Source organism: Diaphorina citri, unplaced genomic scaffold (assembly GCF_000475195.1).
Source record: "Diaphorina citri unplaced genomic scaffold, Diaci psyllid genome assembly version 1.1 scaffold1337, whole genome shotgun sequence".
NCBI lineage: Eukaryota > Metazoa > Arthropoda > Insecta > Hemiptera > Psyllidae > Diaphorina > Diaphorina citri.
The window spans coordinates 1-23,277 of NW_007378765.1; the positions used below are offsets into that span (position 1 = coordinate 1).

At 41.2% G+C, this 23,277-nt stretch overlaps 1 protein-coding gene and 1 long non-coding RNA gene across 2 annotated transcripts in view; both read right to left on the reverse strand.

The window, feature by feature from the left end:
• Window positions 1–4,930: 4,930 nt before the first annotated feature.
• On the reverse strand, window positions 4,931–8,086 carry LOC113470013. The gene is made up of 2 exons (XR_003393237.1): window positions 7,145–8,086; window positions 4,931–5,519 (listed from the first exon to the last, which is right to left on the reverse strand). It is a non-coding gene; the product is annotated as an uncharacterized LOC113470013 (long non-coding RNA).
• Window positions 8,087–8,124: 38 nt separating this feature from the next.
• The window catches only part of LOC103515426 (type I inositol 3,4-bisphosphate 4-phosphatase-like), a 30,938-nt gene continuing 15,785 nt past the window's right edge, over window positions 8,125–23,277 (reverse strand). Inside the window, 22 exon segments of the mRNA XM_017446671.2 lie at window positions 8,125–8,549; window positions 8,831–8,886; window positions 9,609–9,710; window positions 9,937–10,329; window positions 10,921–11,099; window positions 11,254–11,361; window positions 11,804–11,881; window positions 12,053–12,156; window positions 14,461–14,816; window positions 15,316–15,571; window positions 16,010–16,211; window positions 16,502–16,685; window positions 17,270–17,430; window positions 17,871–18,079; window positions 18,974–19,161; window positions 19,574–19,703; window positions 20,088–20,242; window positions 20,622–20,667; window positions 20,670–20,693; window positions 20,967–21,154; window positions 21,915–22,044; window positions 22,427–22,581. Of these exon segments, the coding sequence (XP_017302160.2) occupies window positions 8,346–8,549; window positions 8,831–8,886; window positions 9,609–9,710; window positions 9,937–10,329; window positions 10,921–11,099; window positions 11,254–11,361; window positions 11,804–11,881; window positions 12,053–12,156; window positions 14,461–14,816; window positions 15,316–15,571; window positions 16,010–16,211; window positions 16,502–16,685; window positions 17,270–17,430; window positions 17,871–18,079; window positions 18,974–19,161; window positions 19,574–19,703; window positions 20,088–20,242; window positions 20,622–20,667; window positions 20,670–20,693; window positions 20,967–21,154; window positions 21,915–22,044; window positions 22,427–22,581 (3,608 nt within the window). The 3' untranslated portion in view covers window positions 8,125–8,345.

The window sequence follows — 23,277 nt, forward strand, 5'->3', positions numbered from 1 at the left end:
GGAGTAGTCTAATTCTAAAGGCAAAGAAAGCTATAGCTTGGTCCATTTGTGACAAAGTTGCGTTGGCAAGCTGTTCACTTCATAATCCTGACCCTGAATTTCACCTCATAATCTTGGCAAACTCTGGCGTTATAAATGCGTATTATGGTAAGTACCGTTGGGAGGGGACACACTATTGTTTTGCCAAACCTCAGGGTTAATTTTATGCCTAATATTCAGTTCTTCTTTTCAGGTTTTGTGCCTGATGTCTGACTACATACATCTTGCCCGAGGACGACCATTATGCCAAGCTGTTTCCAGACTTCCCGCAGAAAGTCCTGAAGATCACCTGAACACCGCATTCAATAATGCCAAGCTGTTTCCAGACTTCCCGCAGAAAGTCCTGAAGATCACCTGAACACCGCATTCAATTCTGGCATCATTATCACTATAGAATCATCTATAGTATAGATAGTATAGATGATTCACATTCTCTATAGTGATAAGTACTGGTGGGAGGGAACAATTATCCGGGTAGGAGAGAGACGGTTCTCTGTCACTCTCCTTCCCGGGTGGGAAAGGGAAAAAGGACGCAGTTCTCTGTGTCACGCTAAAGACCGGGTTAGAAAGGGACAGTTCTCTGTCACTCTCTAACTTGGGTAAGAGAGAGATACAGTTCTCTGTGTCACTCTCTAACTTGGGACTGAGATTGACATAGTTCTCTGTGTGACTCTCTAACTCGGGTGGGAGAGAGACAGATCTCTGTCACTCTCCTGCCCGGGTGGGAAAGCGACATAGTTTTCTGTGTCACTCTCTAACTTTGGTGGGAGAGAGACAGTTCTCTGTCACTCTCCTGCCCGGGTGGGAAAGCGACATAGTTTTCTGTGTCACTCTCTAACTCGGGTGGGAGAGAGACAGATCTCTGTCACTCTCCTGCCCGGGTGGGAAAGCGACATAGTTTTCTGTGTCACTCTCTAACTTTGGTGGGAGAGAGACAGATCTCTGTCACTCTCCTGCCCGGGTGGGAAAGCGACATAGTTTTCTGTGTCACTCTCTAACTTGGGTGGGAGATCATCTATAGTATAGATAGTATAGATGATTCACATTCTCTATAGTGATAAGTACTGGTGGGAGGGAACAATTATCCGGGTAGGAGAGAGACGGTTCTCTGTCACTCTCCTTCCCGGGTGGGAAAGGGAAAAAGGACGCAGTTCTCTGTGTCACGCTAAAGACCGGGTTAGAAAGGGACAGTTCTCTGTCACTCTCTAACTTGGGTAAGAGAGAGATACAGTTCTCTGTGTCACTCTCTAACTTGGGACTGAGATTGACATAGTTCTCTGTGTGACTCTCTAACTCGGGTGGGAGAGAGACAGATCTCTGTCACTCTCCTGCCCGGGTGGGAAAGCGACATAGTTTTCTGTGTCACTCTCTAACTCGGGTGGGAGAGAAACAGATCTCTGTCACTCTCCTGCCCGGGTGGGAAAGCGACATAGTTTTCTGTGTCACTCTCTAACTCGGGTGGGAGAGAGACAGATCTTGTTGAGGGTGATGGAATAAAAAAATGGGGCATAGGAATAATACATTGGGCCAACTGGGAGGGCGAAAGCAGACGTACCTATTTAACTAATAATAATAGTGTGTTTTTTTCCAGATCTTTGCCTCAAGAGCTCAGTTATTACAGCAGTAGTAACGAGTGATACTCCTGAGGAACTCTGGATAACCAGGGCGGAGTAGTCTAATTCTAAAGGCAAAGAAAGCTATAGCTTGGTCCATTTGTGACAAAGTTGCGTTGGCAAGCTGTTCACCTCATAATCCTGACCCTGAATTTCACCTCGTAATCTTGGCAAACTCTGGCGTTATAAATGCGTATTATGGTAAGTACCGTTGGGAGGGGACACAATTTGGCAAAACACAAACCTCAGGGTTAATTTTATGCCTAATATTCAGTTATTCTTCTTTTCAGGTTGTGTGCCTGATGTCTGACTACATCTTGCCCGAGGACGACCATTATGCGAAGCTGTTTCCAGACTTCCCGCAGAAAGTCCTGAAGATCACCTGAACACCGCATTCAATTCTGGCATCATTATCACTATTGTAACTGCCAAGGTCTTATCGCCCCGAAAGCGAGGAGAAAGAAGACAGGATAAGAGAAAGTCAGCCCTTCCGAGAACAAATCTTACCTGCTTAGGTTAAAATCCGCCCCGGGCGGGAATCGAACCCGCGAGCTAGCGCTTACAAAGCAGACACGCTGCCTACCAAGCTAACTAGGCTGACTTGAAAAGAGGAGACAGGATAGCAGACAGATAGCCGTTCCGAGAACGAACCATATCTGTTTAGGATCACCCGGTAATCGAACCGGATGGGAATCAACCTACCCTCCAAACTAACTTGGCTGGCCATGTTTTTAATTTTATCATTTTCTAACTTCTATCTCATTTCAATGTAACAATTTTTGTCTGAGTAGTATGCTGTGTCATTAGGCTACCCAAACTTTGGGCAGCTCATCAATAAATTTTATTGCTTGTATTTTATTGATTCAGGGTAATGTGTACGAGAGGGACAAATACAAAATGAAAGTAAGGAAGTCGAGTAAGTCCAGTGTACCTCCTGACTATGAAGACTGGTCCCGTCAAGCCAGGGTATCCGTTCAAAGTAAGTCATCTTCTAAACAGGAGGGCGTGGGTTCAATCCCAGCCGAAGCAGGGGAATTTGTCCTCAATATTTTTTCAGAATGTTATAAAGACGAAGGTGGATTTTTATCTTGCTAAGCTTGAGAATACTTGTCACAAATGTCGGTCCTTGATTAATACACCTTTACTCGAATGACTTGACTTGCACTCGAAACTCTAACCTCCAGAACAGACGTCCACTGTGCCTAACCTATACCAGTGAGATTGATAATGGCTCTTTACATTTGGTAAATATGTTGGTTTACAATATGAGTTGTTTGTTGTTTCTCAGGTGCTGAAAGCAGTACTTCCCCCGAGGCCTCACCTAGGTGTCTACGCCATAGAACTGATGTTAGGTAAGTCCAACAAATGAGACACCAAAAAAACTTTAATTGGGGGAACTGTAATTGCTAAGGTCTTATTATCCTAAAACCAAAGAGTGGAGTACAGAGGAGAAAGCCAGCCATTCCGACAACGAACCTTATCCATTCAGGATAAAATCCGCCCCGGGCGGGAATCGAACCCGCAACATAGCGCTTACAAGGCAGACGCCCTACCAACCAAGTTAACTAGGCTGACTATTCCAAAGGGTAAATGTTACTAATGTTATTCTAATTCTTCTTACTCTATGTTACAGCTGTGATTCTCTGTCCCACTCCAACTTTAGTGAGTCCGATTTCACCAACATGAAGCGCCATAGGAGATCCAATCCTAAGAAATACTCCATAGCCGTATAGTAGGAGGTTATGTTGACTGGGTTATAATTATATAGGAACAGTACCTACGCGTATTTCTATTGTGGAATTAGAAGTAGACTCCAACTCCTAACCCTCGATTTTTTGGTGTTGAGAAGACATTTCCAATGCTTTATGTACAAGCGCTACCAAGTCACATAGTTTTATCTTGGTTAAACTAAATTTTATATTTTCCTTTAAAAGATGGGAAATGGGCTTCGGAAAACGATCAATTGCCTGTTTTCGAAAGGAATTACTTCGGTTAAACTGAATTTAGTGTTTTCCTTTAAAAGAGGGTACTTCAGAAGAGGGGACAACAACAGTTCAGATTCCACAAAAATACGCGTAGTGATAGCTCAATCACACAACCTTGGGCATTTCACCAGTAGGTAATACCCCTCAACTGAGGGGTAGTTTACAATGTAACCATAAGTGTATTTTTCTTTCGGGAAACTTACCACTGGAAAATTAACCATGGCTCGAATAGAAAGTGAATGGATCCATGGTAAAGTTTTCGAAGGGAAAATACCTACACCTCATTTTTACCACTTTTGAGGCCTACCATATCCGTGATACAACGACTCATGACTATCAGCTGGTTGAGGGTGATGAACTCATGACTATCAGCTGGTTGAGGGTGATGGACTCATGACTATCAGCTTGTTGAGGGTAATGAACTCATGACTATCAGCTGGTTGAGGGTGATGAACTCATAACTATCAGCTGGTTGAGAGTGATGAACTCATGACTATCAGCTGGTTGAGGGTAATGAACTCATGACTATCAGCTGGTTGAGGGTGATGAACTCATGACTATCAGCTGGTTGAGGGTGATGGACTCATGACTATCAGCTGGTTGAGGGTGATGAACTCATGACTATCAGCTGGTTGAGGGTAATGAACTCATGACTATCAGCTGGTTGAGGGTAATGAACTCATGACTATCAGCTAGTTGAGGGGAATGAACTCATGACTATCAGCTGGTTGAGGGTAATGAACTCATGACTATCAGCTGGTTGAGGGTAATGAACTCATGACTATCAGCTAGTTGAGGTGATGAACTCATGACTATCAGCTGGTTGAGGGTGATGGAATAAAAAAATGGGGCATAGGAATAATACATTGTGCCAACTGGGAGTGTGAGGCTCAAACACTGTGAGTATTGGGTGGGGAATAGGTAGAATAAGTGCTTAATGTTATAAGTCCCCTCACATGGTCAATATTCGGTATGGTAGGGTAAATACCTAATGTTGCTCGTATGAGGGGAGTACCCATAACGCTAAAGTACACTACCTATTTACAGAATTGGGCGGGGGTTTCTCTTTCAGGTGGGATATGGATGGACCTTATACTTCATGCCCCTAGGGGGCTAGGAGGAAAAAAGTTGAGGGGGAAAAAAAAAAAACGGAACGGAACGGAACGGTAGCTCATGACTATCAGCTGGTTGAGGGTGATGAACTCGTAACTATCAGCTGGTTGAGGGTAATGAACTCATGACTATCAGCTGGTTGAGGGTGATGAACTCATGACTATCAGCTGGAGGAAGTTAAGACATAGGAAAACGGTCGATATCTCTACTTGACGTAATTTTAAGATAATGGATAAAAGAAGGGAAAACAAGAAGGAACTAAGGGACAATCTTGAAAAGAGAAAGAATGAGGAATCGATAGTATATTTTCCTCAAAAACAAATATAAAAAGGTACAGATAAAATGTAGAGTAACCTACTTATTTGATAAACTATATCAGGGCCTCATATTTTACAAAACACAAATTGAATAAATAAAATAGAACAATAAATAAACTTGTAAATTAATAAAACAATATTTCAAATAAAAACAAAGTGGAGAATAGGATGAGTAAAATCTAAAATCCAAAGAAAATATTTGTAGAATCCCTATGAATTTCTACCTAAGAAATCTACTGAAATGGTTTGATCCAGGCTACAGTTATTTTTTGCTAGTTTTAAGTTATATTTATGTAAGTAAACGATTTTTTATTTATTGGTCGAAAAATCGATTGTAATAAAAAAAACGTATTTGGATCTAGCGAAAAAATTAATTAATAATGCAGTTCCGGTGCAGGATAAAATCCCAGCGGAGCGGCAAGACAACCTTTAACTTAGCTACTTAGCATAACCTCAAGAGTAAAAACGATGAGTGTTTTCAAAACTGAACCAGACAAAAAATCTACAAGTATTCTAGAGGTAAAAGATAAGGTGTACTTAAAATAGTCAAAATAAATCTATGAAATCAGACTTGTGCGCAATTGAATCAAACGATACATCTATATCAAATTAAAGGTCTTTTTACCAGGAACATAAAAATGGTAATGCAAATTTTGTCCTAAAAAAAAAAAAAACAAAAAAACAAAAAAAAACTGGTTTTTGGGGGATTTTTTCACATTTTCTCACACAAATGAGCTCTGATCTTGAAATTTGTCGCTACGACCTATGAACTCAAAGCGAGAAAGTTTTAGATAACACTTCAGTCGTTAATTTAAGACCGGTTTTAGCGTTACCTATGTAAACTCCTTAACTGTCAGAAATTCTTCAAAGTGGTACCAATCGATTCATCGTCAAAATTTACATAAAGAATGCTTAGTAGACCCGGAAAGTGTATTGGGGTCTTTTATGGGGGCAAAAAACTGATTTTAGGGTAATTTCCATATTTATGGGACATTTTTAGGTTAAACACCCTGTATGGTCAAAAACAAAACGCTCTTCAAATCAATATTTTTCAATAGAAAAGTTTATATTTTGTGTAATCATACAATAAATAAATATTAAATTAACATAAATAAATACTCAAAGTTTGGTATAGTTTTACAGCTACGAAGGGTAATGATATTTGACACAGACGAAAATCTAGAAAATATAATCGTACTAAAGATCGAACTAGGATCACTTGGAATACAAGTCAGTTAATAGGATAATAATAATGTGAATAGTTATTAAGAGAATATGAGTTACAGATTTTACTGAACAAGAAACCAGAGAGGTTAAGTACAATCAACATCTAAAAATTTTAAAACGCCTGACTAAAATAGTTTAATTTTGAGTTGGAGTAAATTTCCGGGTAATTTAGTTTTCTTTGTATGAACTTCGTCAAATTTAAGTACATAAAAATAGGTGTGAGTAAAATAGAAGACTAGAGTAGTGAGAGGATCCAGGAAGTTAAAACATAGGAAAACGATCGATATCTCTACTTGACGTAATTTTAAGATAATGGATGAAAGAAGGGAAAACAAGGAGGAACTAAGGGACAATCTTGAAAAGAGAAAGAATGAGGAATCGATAGTATATTTTCCTCAAAAACAAATATGAAAAGGTACAGATAAAATGTAGAGTAACCTACTTATTTGATAAACTATATCAGGGTCTCATATTTTACAAAACACAAATTGAATAAATAAAATAGAACAATAAATAAACTTGTAAATGAATAAAACAATATTTCAAATAAAAAACAAAGTGGAGAATAGGATGAGTAAAATCTAAAACCCAAAGAAAATATTTGTAGAATCCCTATGAATTTCTTCCTAAGAAATCTACTGAAATGGTTTAATCCAGGCTACAGTTATTTTCTGCTAGTTTTAAGTTATACTTATGTAAGTAAACGATTTTTTATTTGTTGGTCGAAAAATCGATTGTAATAATTACGGTAAACGTATTTGGATCTAGCGAAAAAATTAATTAATACTGCAGTTCCGGTGCAGGATAAAATCCCAGCGGAGCGGCAAGACAACCTTTAACTTAGCATAACCTCAAGAGTAAAAACGATGAGTGTTTTCAAAACTGAACCAGACAAAAAATCTACGAGTATTCTAGAGGTAAAAGATAAGGTGTACTTAAAATAGTCAAAATAAATCTATGAAATCAGACTTGTGCGCAATTGAATCAAACGATTATAATAATGGTTTACATAAAATCTAATCTACATTATATAGTTTTTGTACTTCCTAAAAGTGTACAACGAAGACATACATGTTAGCAATGGGGGAAAAAATTGGCACAACTTCGAAACTTCTAAACAAAATCACAGGTTTATAAACTCTATAGAGGATTAAATTGAAACTTTGTACAACGCGATGATTTCAGACCAAATAAAAACACTAACACTAAACATATGCCTGCTACATACTACAGATAAAATCTACACATTTGAAATATAATTTCCTAACAGAATCATAAAATAGGAAGAGTATTATTCAGAAGACAAAGTACTAAAAATTCACATTTGAACCAACAGGAGCAATCTAAGCTCTTTAAAAGGTCTCATAACCCATTGTAAATAAAATATACATACAGAAGTGCTACTTAAACTACCAAAATGAGACGACAAAGTCTCAAAAAATTATAATTCTCTAGAGTCTAGACCACAAATCCACAAAATCCTCCTACTTAAATAATCTATTGAGTACGCAAGTCAATATAAACGAAATTTTATCAATAAAGAGGTGCTCTATTAAACTGTTAGTATAATGGAACAATTTGTTCTAAGCTGACAGTCTAAAATAAAGCACTTGTTATACTTATCCCTCTAGCAGCGAGCGTGACACAATTCCCATCAAGAGATATGGGATTTAGTAGCTTTCTCCTAACAATAATTATCTACATAATATTGCACTATTTGCATCTACTATAATGGGAAAATCAATTTATCAATTGTAAAATCTTATTGATAAATACAATTAATTATTCTATTCTATTCTATTCTATAATGGGAAGATCCCCTAGTGAAGACTGTTCGATTTCTGTCAGCTCTGGGAATAGAACCCAGGAGTCTCGGGACCTTCATTCTGCAAGGCAAGCAAACGGGTTGGCTCTGGACCTCTGTTCTAGGTACAACATCCGTGGCCGAGTGGGTATCACACTCGACTTGCACGCCAGAGGTCCCGGGTTCGGTTCCATTCTATTTCTTACCGATATAATTGTACTATAATGAGCCTCCTGCCGGCGTCAACCTAGGTCTGTGCAGAGCCATAAGTCCCAGGCGGGGCCCTATACAAGGTAGGCAAAGCCATAATTTGTATCGAATTAAACGCGTACTTCCTCACTCCTATATTCTTAAACGTGTTCTCCCGTCTACATCCTTCACTCCGCATACAATCCAATGCTTTCTGGATCTCTGTCACTCTCCTGCAGAGAGACAGATCTCTGTCACTCTCCTGCCCGGGTGGGAAAGCGACATAGTTTTCTGTGTCACTCTCTAACTTGGGTGGGAGAGAGACAGATCTCTGTCACTCTCCTGCCCGGGTGGGAAAGCGACATAGTTTTCTGTGTCACTCTCTAACTTGGGTGGGAGAGAGACAGTTCTGTCACTCTCCTACCCGGGTAGGAAAGGGACATAGTTCTCTGTGTTCCGCTAAAGACCGGTTGGAAAAGGAGACACGGTTCTCTGTGTCACTATCCCACCCGGTCTGTCGTTCTTTTTAGGCCGGCCACTCACGACAGGTTTTGTACGACGGAGATCCCCTAGTAAAGACTGTTCGATTTCTGTCAGCTCTGGGAATAAAACCCAGGAGTCTCGGGACCTTCATTCTGCAAGGCAAGCAAACGGGTTGGCTCTGGACCTCTGTTCTAGGTACAACATCCATGGCCGAGTGGGTATCACACTCGACTTGCACGCCGGAGGTCCCGGGTTTGGTTCTATTCTATTTCTTACCGATATAATTGTACTATAATGAGCCTCCTGCCGCCGTCAACCTAGGTCTGTGCAGAGCCATAAGTCCCAGGCGGGGCCCTATACAAGGTAGGCAAAGCCATGATTTGTAGTGCATTAAACGCGTACTTCCTCACTCCTATATTCTTAAACGTGTTCTCCCGTCTACATCCTTCACTCCGCATACAATCCAATGCTTTCTGGACAAATCGCATAAAATAGAAGACAACTATTAATAAGGTTAGACTGCGGGGGTTAAGGGGCTTTTCAATCCTATCCCAGCAGGATATTCTATTATATTCTATGGCCAGCCTAGTTAGCGTGGAAGGTCGCGCCCGCCCTGTAAACTCCTGAGTCGCGGGTTCCATTTCCACCCGGGGCGGGCATGGTTGACTTCATTCTATCTTGTCCTCCTTGTCTCTTCAATTTCGGAACGATAAGACCTTAGCAGTTACATTTCCCTCTATCATAACTTCTTCTTCTTCTTCTTCTTCTTCTTCGCCTCTTCGGTCGGCGTTTTTCGTCAGCCTTTTAATCAGCCCTAACTAGAATGATTGCTTTGGGCCGACAGCCAGATCATACTCGGATGAGAGAATATCCACCTGTTCCAATGTGGTGGACATACCAGTTCTGTCCTTGGCGCTCTTGCAACTGGTGAGCTTCAGACCTGAAAACAAAACGTAGGAGTTATCGGTTATTTATGAATAGATTATGATTTCTGGTTCGGGAATAGATATGAATAGAATAGAGAATAGATATGAATAGATTCGTTTGACTGGGGGACGTTAAACAGGGAGTATACCAGCCTGAATTTCCCTTGCTAAAGAAATAGCAAAGGTTGAGAGGAAAGGGCTTCCGCTCTATGATGATTGATATTGGAGAAAAAAACATACCTCTCATAAGTCTCGTAATCTTGGCCGCTAGATGCAGGATCTCCACATTCTTGCTCTTATTCGTGTGGGTCGCTACTTTCATCTTCTCCATCAGCCTGGGTAGCGACGGCAGCCGATTCGAGAGCGGCACATTGAGTCGCTTAAACCGATGATAGTACTCGTTCAGACGATCAAAGTTGTCCACGTTAGATTGGATCTGGGGTTTGGTCGTCCCTAGGGTTTCAGCCAGGGTGGCTTTCTCGTTAATGCCAATGTTGAAGAAGACAGGGGTCACCCGAAACACATGGGTGAAGGATTGGGACACAGGGAGGAGGGAGAGGATGACATCGGGAACCGGTAGGAGAACGCCCAAGGCTGAGCGGGAACCCACCACTTTGGGAGTGAAGTCACAGCCTGGGGAGAAACAAACAAATCAAATCGTGAATCTTTGTGATGAAACAGAGAGCTTTTTTTGTGGGTATCACAGTATTACACAGTATTACAGTATACACTCAATCATTATATTTATCATCGCTTGTTTCTTTGACTTGTAATGCCGCCACTGGTTGCTACTCGATTAAAGTAGCTACTCAATTGTCCTCACAAAGCTGAGTGCACCCCGAAATCCAAGCACAGAGCCGAAAAAACTTCGACCTCACCGGGAATCGAATTCGGGACCTCTAGCGTTCAAGCCTAAGAAACAATCAAATCATGAATCTTTGTGATAAAACAGAGCCTTTTTGTGGGTATCACAGTATTACAAGTCTTTCGTTCACTCAATCATATTTTTATCATCGCTTGTTTGACTTGTAATGCCGCTTCTGGTTGCTACTCGATTAAAGTAGCTACTCAATGTCCTCACAAGGCTGAGTGCACCCCGAAATCCAAGCACAGAGCCGAAAAAACTTCGACCTCACCGGGAATCGAATTCGGGACCTCTAGCGTTCAAGCCTAGTGATAACCACTCGGCCACGGAAATTGCTCACAGAATCACGGTACACGCACCTTTCTTAACCCGAGTGATGGTGAAATTGACAGTGGCCAAATCCTCAATGGCGACAATCATGTCTCCCCACATATCCACCTCTGGCCCATAGTAAGAGAGGAGACCTTCGAAACAGACCAGGGGGCCTATAGTGGTGAGAATATGCAGGAATATCGGGTCCGGCTTACGACACAGCAGCCTGAAATATACATAGGAATAGGAATAATTTTATTGTGTGTGTTATAAATTGACTTTTGAGACAAGAATTCTTTGAGGTAAAGCAGAGAGCTTTTTTGGTGATGGTGAAATTGACAGTGGCCAAATCCTCAATGGCGACAATCATGTCTCCCCACATATCCACCTCCGGCCCATAGTAAGAGAGGAGACCTTCGAAACAGACCAGGGGGCCTATAGTGGTGAGAATGTGCAGGAATATCGGGTCCGGCTTACGACACAGCAGCCTGAAACATACATAGGAATAGGAATAATTTTATTGTGTGTGTTATAAATTGACTTTTGAGACAAGAATTCTTTGAGGTAAAGCAGAGAGCTTTTTAAAAAAGTGCTGTGGCATCAATATAAACTTAACTGAGCCAGCCTAGTTAGCTTAGTTGGTAGTGCGTCTGCCTTATAAGCGCTAGGCCGCGGGTTCGATTCCCGCTCGGGGCGGATTTCATCCTGATGGGATAATGTTCGTTCTCGGAACGGCTGGCTGTTTCTCCACCGCGGGCGAACTTAATCCTCAACAGATGATGTTCGTTTTACGGCATCATCTCTAACCTGTCCTTCTTAACTTCGATTTCGGGACGGTAAGACCGCTGCCGATACAAGTTTCCTCTATGGAACCTCTTACATTTACTTCAATGAAAAGTCAAAAGTTGGAGTCGGAGAAAGGACACTTACCCTGGATTCAGAGCAGACTCTTCCCGGAAACTTCGTGATCTTCCAATGGCTTTGGATTTAACTCCCACAGCGGGCGAACTTAAACCTTAACAGATGATGTTCGTTTTACGGCATCATCTCTAACCTGTCCTTCTTACCTTCGATTTCGGGACGGTAAGACCGCTGCCGTTACAGTTTCCTCTATGGAACAACCTCTTACATTTACTTCAAGGAAAAGTCAAAAATTGGAGTCGGAGAAAGGACACTTACCCTGGATTCAGAGCAGACTCTTCCCGGAAACTTCGTGATCTTCCAATGGCTTTGGATTTAACTCTCGGCGCAGGACTACCACATCTACCACACAGGAACTTTACCTGCAATCGCATAAAATAGAAGACAACTATTAATAAGGTTAGACTGCGGGGTTAAGGAACTTTTCAATCCTATCCCAGCAGGATGAACAAGGTATATTATATTCTATGGCCAGCCTAGTTAGCTTGGAAGCTCGCGCCCGCCCGGGGCGGGCATGGTTGACTTCATTCTATCTTGTCCTTCTTGTCTCTTCGATTTCGGAACGATAAGACCTTAGCAGTTACATTTCCCTCTATCATAACTTCTTCTTCTTCTTCTTCGCCTCTTCGGTCGGCGTTTTTCGTCAGCCTTTTAATCAGCCCTAACTAGAATGATTGCTTTGGGCCGACTAAATCGTCCAGCTTACACAGAAGGGTTCCGGGGTAATTTTTCGAATGCTTGGAATGCCAACAAATATTGAAAGTTTTTTTTAATGAACTTTGTAGGATTGTATCAATATGTACATACATTTTTTTTCACCATTTATCCTTTAAATCACTACATGAGTTATACAACGAAACCAGACCAAATCTGTTTCCCAATCCAAGGGTCTCGGGTTCAATTCCCAGCTATGTCCAACTGATGAGTCCAAATAAGGACGAAACACGTGTCTTGGGCTGCTTAGTGATTTGGTCTGGTTTCGTTGTATAACTCATGTAGTGATTTAAAGGATAAATGTTAGAATTAGTATTATAGGTACCAATTACCTACCTACCTTCTATTATCTAGGGTTGTATAATGAAAAGACAAAGTGTGAAAACAAGAAAAGGGAGCAGTACAGGTAGATTGAGAGATAAGGTGTTAACTGTGCCTGTTTTTGAGAATATTTTTAATAATTATTTTGTTAATATTACCTAAGAGATATTTTTACCCCATTTCCCTAAGTTCAATATTCTGTTGCAAACAAAATTACTTTTGGTTGTTTATAGATGAACACTGACACTACACCACTCATACAACCTGCTGCTCCAGAACCTAACAGTGATCAACTGAAGGTAAGTCATGTATACCTCTTACCTAATTTTAGGTATAGGTACAATTTATGTGCCTTGATTGTTAAATTTAGTTTTAGACTTAAAAAAGCAACATTTAACAGGCTGCATGACATCTATTTGATTAGAAGCTCCAATTGCAACCATGTTATCCCAACTCAACCTGGCAAAATGGTGGGACCAAAATCAGAATCTGACTTTAAATTAATCAATGGGAGTAATCAAACATAGGTAATAATGAGAAATTAAAAGTAAGATACATAATAATAGAAAATTAAAATTATAATGAAATAAGTTGGTATTTAACCCTAGAATGCACAGTTCCTGTAAGTTCTGTTTTTTGTTTCAGGAAAGACCCGATTTTGAGGTCCTTACCACTGTGTTTTACTACTGTTTCACAATCATAGTGATGCCTGTGGTCACATTCTTTGCCAGCAAGTTGCTTTCTGGTACTCGTGTTCGGCGAGATCATACTCGGATGAGAGAATATCCACCTGTTCCAATGTGGTGGACATACCAGTTCTGTCCTTGGCACTCTTGCAACTGGTGAGCTTCAGACCTGACAAACAAAACGTAAGAGTTATCGGTTATTTAGAGAGAGAAACAATAAAGTTTATTGACAGACTGCCCTAAGTTTGGGATGCCAAAACGACACAGCATACTTCTCAGACAACATTGATATAGTTAAAACAAGGTTGAAATCATAATAGAGGGAACTGTAACTGCTAAGGTCTGATCGTCCCGAGATCGAAGAGAGAAGGAAGACAGGATAGGAGATGTTCCAAGAACGAACATCATCCGTTCAGATTAAAATCCGCCCCGGGCGGGAATCGAACCCCGGGCCTAGCGCTTACAAGGCAGACGCGCTACCAACCAAGCTAACTAGGCTGGCGCGACGGGTTTACATACCTCTCATAAGTCTCGTAATCTTGGCCGCCAGATGCAGGATCTCCACATTCTTGCTCTTATTCGTATGGGTCGCTACTTTCATCTTCTCCATGAGCCTGGGTAGCGACGGCAGCCGATTCGAGAGCGGCACATTGAGTCGCTTAAACCGATGATAGTACTCGTTCAGCCGATCAAAGTTGTCCACGTTAGATTGGATCTGGGGTTTGGTCGTCCCTAGGGTTTCAGCCAGGGTGGCTTTCTCATTAATGCCAATGTTGAAGAAGACAGGGGTCACCCGAAACACATGGGTGAAGGATTGGGACACAGGGAGGAGGGAGAGGATGACATCGGTTGGGCCGACATTTGGTTTTGGCTACAAATTTTACGAGTGGATGCCCTTCGCACTCAACTTTTGTCAATTCCTCCCTCTATTTTTTTTTAAGTTACCTTGCTGACAAGACACATAACGGAGGCTTCAATATTGAGTTGTGTCAGATCCCACGGCTCGGGCTCTTCACTAGGTCGATAATAATTAGCACTCGGCGACGAACACATCTCTTGGGTATCGAGAAACTTGCGCACATCGGCTCCATGATTTTCTCTTCGACTGTTTACGGGTGTATTCGTATTATGGTCGTTAAAACTCGTATTATGATCGGGTAAACTCGTATTATTGGATCGTATGTGTATAGGAGAGGATGAGAGGTTGGAATTTTCGTCGGTTTTCGGATGATTCTCTTCGACTTCGGCCTCGGGGAAAATAATAAACTGAGCCTCGTCTTCCCTTGTTGTACTTGATGAGTCTGTGAAATGAAAACGAGGTTGGTGAAAAGTTTAGTAAAAAAAAGTCTTCCTTTCTTCTTCTTCTTCTTCTTCTTCTTCTTAGCCTTTTCCTACTTTAAAAAGGTCAGCGGATTCCTGTAGTTGGAATATTACAATAGGACTATTGATCAAATAGACGCATTCCATGAAGGTCTTTTTACTGCTTGCATAGTAAAACGTCTTGCTATTTGTCAATTTTTGGGGTGGAAAACGTACTTCTGTACTGAATACAGTATCATTGAAGATGGAATTTTTAACAAATGAAGAAGTGGCCATTGTGGGGCATTCCCTGCTGGATTCGTATAAGTAAGCTCAACCCATTCTTTAGGGCTGTTTGCCCGTACACCTAAGCCTAAAACTGGGCTTTTTGTGTATGAATTCCCTGCTGAAAAAGTGCTGTGGCATCAATATAAACTTAACTGAGGCCGAACAAGCTTCAGTCAACTCTACAAATCAACACCTAGTCCTCCTCCTACTCACCATTAGCTTTGGCCAGGGACAGGAACGAAGCCAGGTACCGCGGACTGTCAGGCGTCTGTAGTTCCATCAGGTCACAGTCCGGTGACTTGAGGTCCAAGTTGAGCTGTTGTGTGATTCGTCTGAACGGGGACATAGTCACCATTGGATCGTCTAGGCCATTGTCACCGCCGGTTAGATGAGATACCTTGTGTTCTTCAATGAACGCTAGGGCTTCCTCTACTAGTTCTGGGTCCCATAGACTCAGTAGGATTCGGGTCTGAAATTGATGAGGGGAATACATGTTAGCTAGATAAAGAAGGGGCATGGTTGGTCCCTGGGAAAATTTGCGTGCAATGCAAGATTCCGGGTTTAAATGTCAACAAAATTTTGATTGTAAATAATTCATTCCGAGAGGAAACGCTGCATGCATCCCAGGGTCTTTACCGGAGGGGAGAAATTTTAGTGAATTTATGTATTTATAATTGAATAAATAAAATATTATTGTGCTTTTCATAATACCAAAAAAAAAAATAATAATAATAAAAAATAATTATCAACTACCTAATAATTTTTGGTAGGTACCAACCTTAGCAGTGTACCTACTGGTTAGGTCGTTGGTCCAAGTCGTCATAAAATTTATCGAGGTTTATTCTCTCATTTAAATTACATTACCTACAGGACATTCGGCCTTAACTTGCGTTCCATTTGGGCTTACCTTGGTCATCATGTCTTCACAGATAGGGAGCATGCCATTGGTCTGTTTCAACTTGGCCAATGACATGAGAGATCGCATGGCATCCACTACTTCACGTCTGAGCTGCTTGATAGCTTGGATAGCATCATGAGCCGTGGCTATCTTGTTGGCACTAGAGGATACAGCGTTGTCATTGGGTGAGTCCTTGAGTTGCTGAAGTAACCTAAACACACGGGAGATGAACACAGAGATTAGTTCAGGATAGATACCCACAAAAGTTGTGAAGAAGCTCTCTGCTTAACCACAAAAACCACAAAGAATCCCCCCTGACCGGAATCGAACCCGCGACACAACACTTACAAGACCTATCAAATATGTAAGAATTGTAAGACCTTATTTGGACTGCGGGGGTAAAGGGACTTTTCAGTCTCATCCTAAGAGTATAAATGAAGTATATTCTAATTCTACAAGCCAGGCCCAATCTTGTGTGACCTAGAACCCGAGGAAACTTACTTGATAAGGCCTCCATTCCTAGACTTGTGAGAATGTGCAGTGAAAGCTCCCACAGTGATGACATCATGGAACTCACACTTCTTGAGTGACTCACTATGTGCCCACATTCGTTGCAGATGAAGATTGATGGGAGCAAACTCCAAGGAGCGGTCCGTTTTCTTGCAGCTTTGTTTGAAATAACTACCTGGGAATTGGACATTTAAATCGAATAGCCAGCTTAGTTACATTGAAAAGTTACACTAGATTCGTACAAGCTTAACCCGACCTATAGGTCTGTTTGGCCCTACACCAAAGGGTAGGTTTCACCAACCTACTTTTTAACCCCTAATAGCCTGTTAACTTTAAGCCCATACAAATCAAATGGAACTTAACAGAGTGTTAGCTAAACAAGCCTTCCAAGAGCTGAAGAAATATTGGTGAAATCCACCCTGAGCCCCAGAGTGGGCTTTTTGAGTACGACAGAAGCACTAGGTCGCGGGTTAGATTCCCGCCCGGGGCAAACTTCATCCTAAAGGATAAGGCTTGCTCTCGGAAAAACGGCTGGATTTCTCCTATCCTGCCCTCCTTTTTTCTTCAATTTCAGGCCGATAAGACCTCCGTTGTTACAGGTCCCTCTATTAAAATGTTACAGTTCCCTCTACCGCTCTATGACCCGAGTACACTACTCTACGAACTTGGTACACTCCGTAGGGAGTGGTCTCGCGAGACCAAGTCCAGCGAAAAAGTCCACAGTGTAGTTGTAGTGTATACGTACTTTTTTTAACTTACCCTTATGTGCGGCTAGATTTTCTTTGGCTTGAGAGTATAGGTGTAAGAGTTGCAGGTGTCTATCTAGAAGCTCCACTTGTTTAGAATGCCAAGGCTCTACTAGTTCCCCCATACCGGCTACTTCCTGTAGAAGTTCCTTCTCCTCCTGGATCCAGATACCTCTGTAGGGAAAACAAGGGTTATTTTATTACAAGTGTGTTTACTTGCTATTACAAACATTATATTATTTCAGAGAAAAAGACGAAATAAAGCCTAATAGGAACTTATCATACGGCTCGCTTTATCCTATTCTGTTTTCTTTCTCTCTTCGGACACCAGCCTCAGTGGTGTAGGGGTTAGGGCGGTGGACTTTGAATCTGAAGGTTGGTGGTTCGAGTTCAAGTCAAGTCATAAAATTTAGCGTAGCGCATTAAACGGGGAACGATATTTGTGACAAGCATTAAATTTATGCTTAACACAATTAAAATTTATTTTATTTTATTTTTTTCTCACTTCGGTTTTAAGACGATAAGACCTTAGCAGTTTCAGTTCCCCCTATCAAACCTCTTAAAAAAAAGCTTGAAACAAAACGAGTGATTGGCAAAAAAAGTTGCAAACTTACAAGAGTTGTTGCGGGAATGTAAAGCAGAGACGACTCTCTGCCATGACCTCGTGCACACTTATATCACCGCCGAGTCCAGAGTGAAACCTGTACGTCGTGACGGTGGCGTTGGCAAACAAATATTTCAGATGGCCTTGATTAGGAAGCCGCAGCCTGGAGCCTAGCCGGGGTGGTAAGGACTGGGTTCTGCGATGACTCAGCTTCACACTCTGCAACAGGATGGATAAGACATGTGTAAAAGAGTCAGTGAGTTGATAAAAAAAGAGTGGGTAAGTTAATAAAAAGAGTGGGTGAGTTAATAGAATAGAATAGAATAGAATATACCTTGTTTATCCTGCCAGAATGAGACTGAAAAGTCCCTTTACTCCCGCAGTCTAAACAACGTTGAAAAAAAAAAAAATAAAAAAATAACATTGGTTAGGGATCCAGCACCGTCAGAGACTTCTTACCTCGTCATCAGCGCTGTCACCAACGAAGTCAGCGCCTGTGAGAAGCACACATGCCGCCTATATCTCACATTACACACCCGCTGAGCCGCCTTCCTGTCTTCCGTCAGTCGGAACACACTGTGCGTTAGTCGGGCCGTCTTTAGTAGGCCGTCCATAGCGAGCCGTAACTTCTTCATGGCGGGCCGTAACTCAGCAGGCCAGTCGGAAATACAGGCGAGATCCAGGCCGTCGGTGAATTTGTTGCCTTTACGAGTACTGCACGAGGTTATGGTAGCGGGTAGGGATTCTGGCTGTTGAGAATCGACTGGGGTGCTGGAATGTGGAATCATAGGGAATTTGGGGATATTAATTTTCTCACAGACAGTACTCATAGTACTATATTATTGCAAAAAACTATGTATTGGGTGAGTACCATTAAAAAAAAAAAAAAAAAAAAAAAAAAAAAAAAATTTTTTAAAACTATACAGTTAATAAGAAAGTGTGAGTGAGTGAGTTATGAGCAAGCACACACACTATTAGGTAGACCTGACAGGTGGACCTGGTCAGATGTACCTGTCAGATCGTCCTGATAGTGATTGGCTTAACACACATTAAATCCATAGGTCGGTTTTTTTGCAAGACCCGACCATACAGAAAAACACAAGGGTTACTTACAAGATTATGCTGAGGTAGAGATCGACATGGCGTAGACTCGCTGCTAGGATTATTGCTAGTCTCCGGCTCGTGCTTGAACACACAGATAGATAGAAAGCCAATGGTGACACCGAACGCCGATAGTAGAGATATACGTAGCCGTGGCTCATTGGATCGCATTATGGTCGAGAGACGAATGGTAACACTGCCTGCAATTAGTTATTTATATTTAATTTATTGAAGTTTTCTGATAAACTGAAAATCATAACTACTGTAGTCTCCAGACCAGATAGATAGAAAGCCAATAGTGACACCGAACGCTGATAGTAGAGATATACGTAGCCGTGGCTCATTGGAACGCATTATGGTCGGGAGACGAATGGTAACACATTAAATTTACAATCTTTAATCTTAACTGTTATACAGGGTGCACCAGAAAAACACTGACAACGGCTCAGGGTAGGTAGATTTCATCATTTCCAACATTATGTCAGTGCGAAGAATTCTTTGGAGGAGGGACAAGAGGTGTTAGAGGCTGGGTTAGGAGTGAACTTACCTATAACAGTACCGGCTTAAGGGATGACTTACCGATAATAGGTACCAGCTTAAGGGATAACTTACCTATAATAGTAGATATCTGTGAGAAAGCTTCCCGTACATCATATGCCGTGATCCTCAGTCTGGTATCTTCATTCAGACCATCACTACTACGCAGACATACTGTTTGTAGGAACGTAGGATTACTACTCCTCTGTAATCAAAACAAATCATACGTACTAATTTTCGTTTAAGCTGAAGTAGAAAAGATATTCAATTGTGTTCTATTAATCTATTTCTATCTAGGTATTCAAAAGTTCTTAGGGCTGGGCTTTTGGGCCATATTGGAAAGCTTCCCCTTTTGAAAATATCACAAGACGCCACTGAATTGAATTATAGTATCAAGCCTCGTAAGTACAAAGCACACAGCAAATTGTAAATAGCGAACAAAGACGTTAATCCCGACAGTATAAAGCAGCGCGCACATATCTATGTTCCGAATACGTTCCGTCTCCGTTTCGACTAGGTTGTTACATGTATGCGAGACGTATAAATGTGCACGCACTGCTTACTAACTACTGAGGTAAGATTTACTTACCTCGATAAGTTCTGTGTTAGCATATTTGAGCCATACACCATCGCCAGGTATAAACACATGTAGTACTAGTAGAGGATTAGGAGGTCTACCGTTTCCATCACAGAGAAGATTATCACAGGACAGTGCTATTTCACACAAGGGTATTTCCGAGGGATCTGTAGAGGAAAGAAAATGTTCCTTTTTGCACAATCATTTTAAATAATTAAATTTGATAATGAAAATATTTTAAGAAGTTCCTGAAAAAATAATAAAAAAAAATGTTCTCCACATTTTGTAAAAACAACAAAAGTCTCTTGTAGAACATGGTAAAAAGTAGCAATAATGCCAAATTTAATGTCCAAAAACGGAAAAGATAGGTAAAAAAAAATTTCCATGCTGACTCACTTACACATCTTCCATGTTGACTCACCTACACATCTTCCATGCTGACTCACCTATACATCTCCCATGCTGACTCACCTACACCTCATCCATGTTGCCTCATCTACACCTCTTCCATGCTGACTCACCTACACATCTTCCATGCTGACTTACCTACACATCTTCCTCGTCTCAGTCGCCACATGTGAACATCGAGCGAGTTCTACGATGACTCAGCTTCACACTCTGCAACAGGATGGATAAGACATGTGTAAAAGAGTGGGTAAGTTAATAAAAAGAGTGGGTGAGTTAATAAAAAGAGTGGGTGAGTTAATAAGAAAGTGTGAGTGAGTGAGTTATGAGCAAGCACACACACTATTAGGTAGACCTGACAGGTGGACCTGGTCAGATGTACCTGTCAAGGTCGTCTTGATAGTGATTGGCTTAACACAAATTAAATCCATAGGTCGGTTTTTTTTGTAAGACCCGACCATACAGAAAAACACAAGGGTTACTTACAAGATTATGCTGAGGTAGAGATCGGCATGGCGTAGACTCACTGCTAGGATTATTGCTAGTCTCCGGCTCGTGCTTGAACACACAGATAGATAGAAAGCCAATGGTGACACCGAACGCTGATAGGAGAGATATACGTAGCCGTGGTTCATTGGAACGCATTATGGTCGAGAGACGAATGGTAACACTGCCTGCAATTAGTTATTTATATTTAATTTATTAAAGTCCTCTGATAAACTGAAACTAATAACTACTGTAGTCCCCAGACCAGATAGATAGAAAGCCAATGGTGACACCAAAAGTAGATAGTAGAGATATACGTAGCCGTGGCTCATTGGAACGCATTATGGTCGGGAGACGAATGGTATGGTCGGGAGACGAATGGTAACACATTAAATTTACAATCTTTAATCTTAACTATTATACAGGGTGCACCAGAAAAACACTGACAACGGCTCAGGGTAGGTAGATTTCATCATTTCCAACATTATGTCAGTGCGAAGAATTCTTAAAAGAAACACGTAGGTATATTTGTTTCATTCATTGGAACGCATTCACACATTACTACCAGGACCTAGTACCTTCATTCAAGAACCACTCGTTGAATCTTGATTCTAGCGGATTTATCATACGCGTACCATAATTCAAACGACAGCCACATATGGTTCACAATAGCTGTTCATTCTACGTAGTTATATAATTTATAATAACTACAATGCTACTGGCTGAGGGACTAGTCTAGCTGAGGGACCAGTCTGGCTGAGGGACCAGTCTGGCTGAGGGACTATTAACAGAGAGTAGATCAGCGTCTAGCTAGGGGACTATAAACAGGGAGAAGACTAGCCCAAATTTCCTCACGCTATATCAATAGCAAAGGACTGGGTTAGGGGTGAACTTACCGGCTCAAGGGATGACTTACCGATAATAGTACCAGCTTAAGGGATAACTTACCTATAATAGTAGATATCTGTGAGAAAGCTTCCCGTACATCATATGCCGTGATCCTCAGTCTGGTATCTTCATTCAGACCATCACTACTACGCAGACATACTGTTTGTAGGAACGTAGGATTACTACTCCTCTGTAATCAAAACAGATCATACGTACTAATTTTGGTTTAACCTGAAGTAGAAAAGATATTCAATTGTGTTCTATTAATCTATTTCTATCTATTCAAAAGTTCTTAGGGCTGGGCTTTTGGGCCATAATTATGGGAAAGCTTCCCCTTTTGAAAATATCACAAGACGCCAATGAATTGAATTATAGTATCAACCCTCGTAAGTACAAAGCACACAGCAAATTGTAAATAGCGAACAAAGACATTAATCCCGACAGTATAAAGCAGCGCGCACATATCTATGTTCCGAATACGTTCCGTCTCCGTTTCGACTAGGTTGTTACATGTATGCGAGACGTATATGTGCACGCACTGCTTACTAACTACTGAGGTAAGATTTACTTACCTCGATAAGTTCTGTGTTAGCATATTTGAGCCAAACGCCATCGCCAGGTATAAACACATGTAGTACTAGTAGAGGATTAGGAGGTCTACCGTTGCCATCACAGAGAAGATTATCACAGGACAGTGCTATTTCACACAAGGGTATTTCCGAGGGATCTGTAGAGGAAAGAAAATGTTCCTTTTTGCACAATCATTTTAAATAATTAAATTTGATAATGGAAATATTTTAAGAAGTTCCTGAAAAATGAAAAAAAAAAAAAAAAAAAAAAAAAAATTTTTCCCCAATTTTTTCTCTCCTGTACTCCCTTCATAGTTACTGGTAGCTATTGTGCTCATAGAGCTACAAGTGAATACACCTGGCTGACTCAGCTCCCTTCTAGCGACATCCCTCTATTACGGGTTGAAGTCCAGACGCGCTCCTCTTACCACTAGGATCGCGCTGAGCAGGTCATACCTCTACTACGCATTGTTGCTTTGTCTGTTTCGGGTGAGGGGCGTGGGTGTTTTACCTGTAGTGGTTTCCTTGCTTTGTATTCTGATAATATTATACTTACACTATCATCAGTCGTCCCGTTCTATTCTACATTCCACTACAGTCAGTACCTTCTACTATAGTCGGTGTCGGGTGAAGACACGGCTCTCAGGTCTCTGATGACTGAGAGTTGTGTCCTCCAGGACCCAAGCTTAGGATCCCAGACGATAGATAGAGTCGGTACGCCTTTAAAAAGACAGCGTAGACTAGCAACAAGCAGAAGAAAGCCTGTAATGTAAACCGTAATAACGTATGAAAAAAGGGTTGCCCACTGTAAAAGATGTTACCTTCTAAACAACAAAAATGATTACATAACGGCT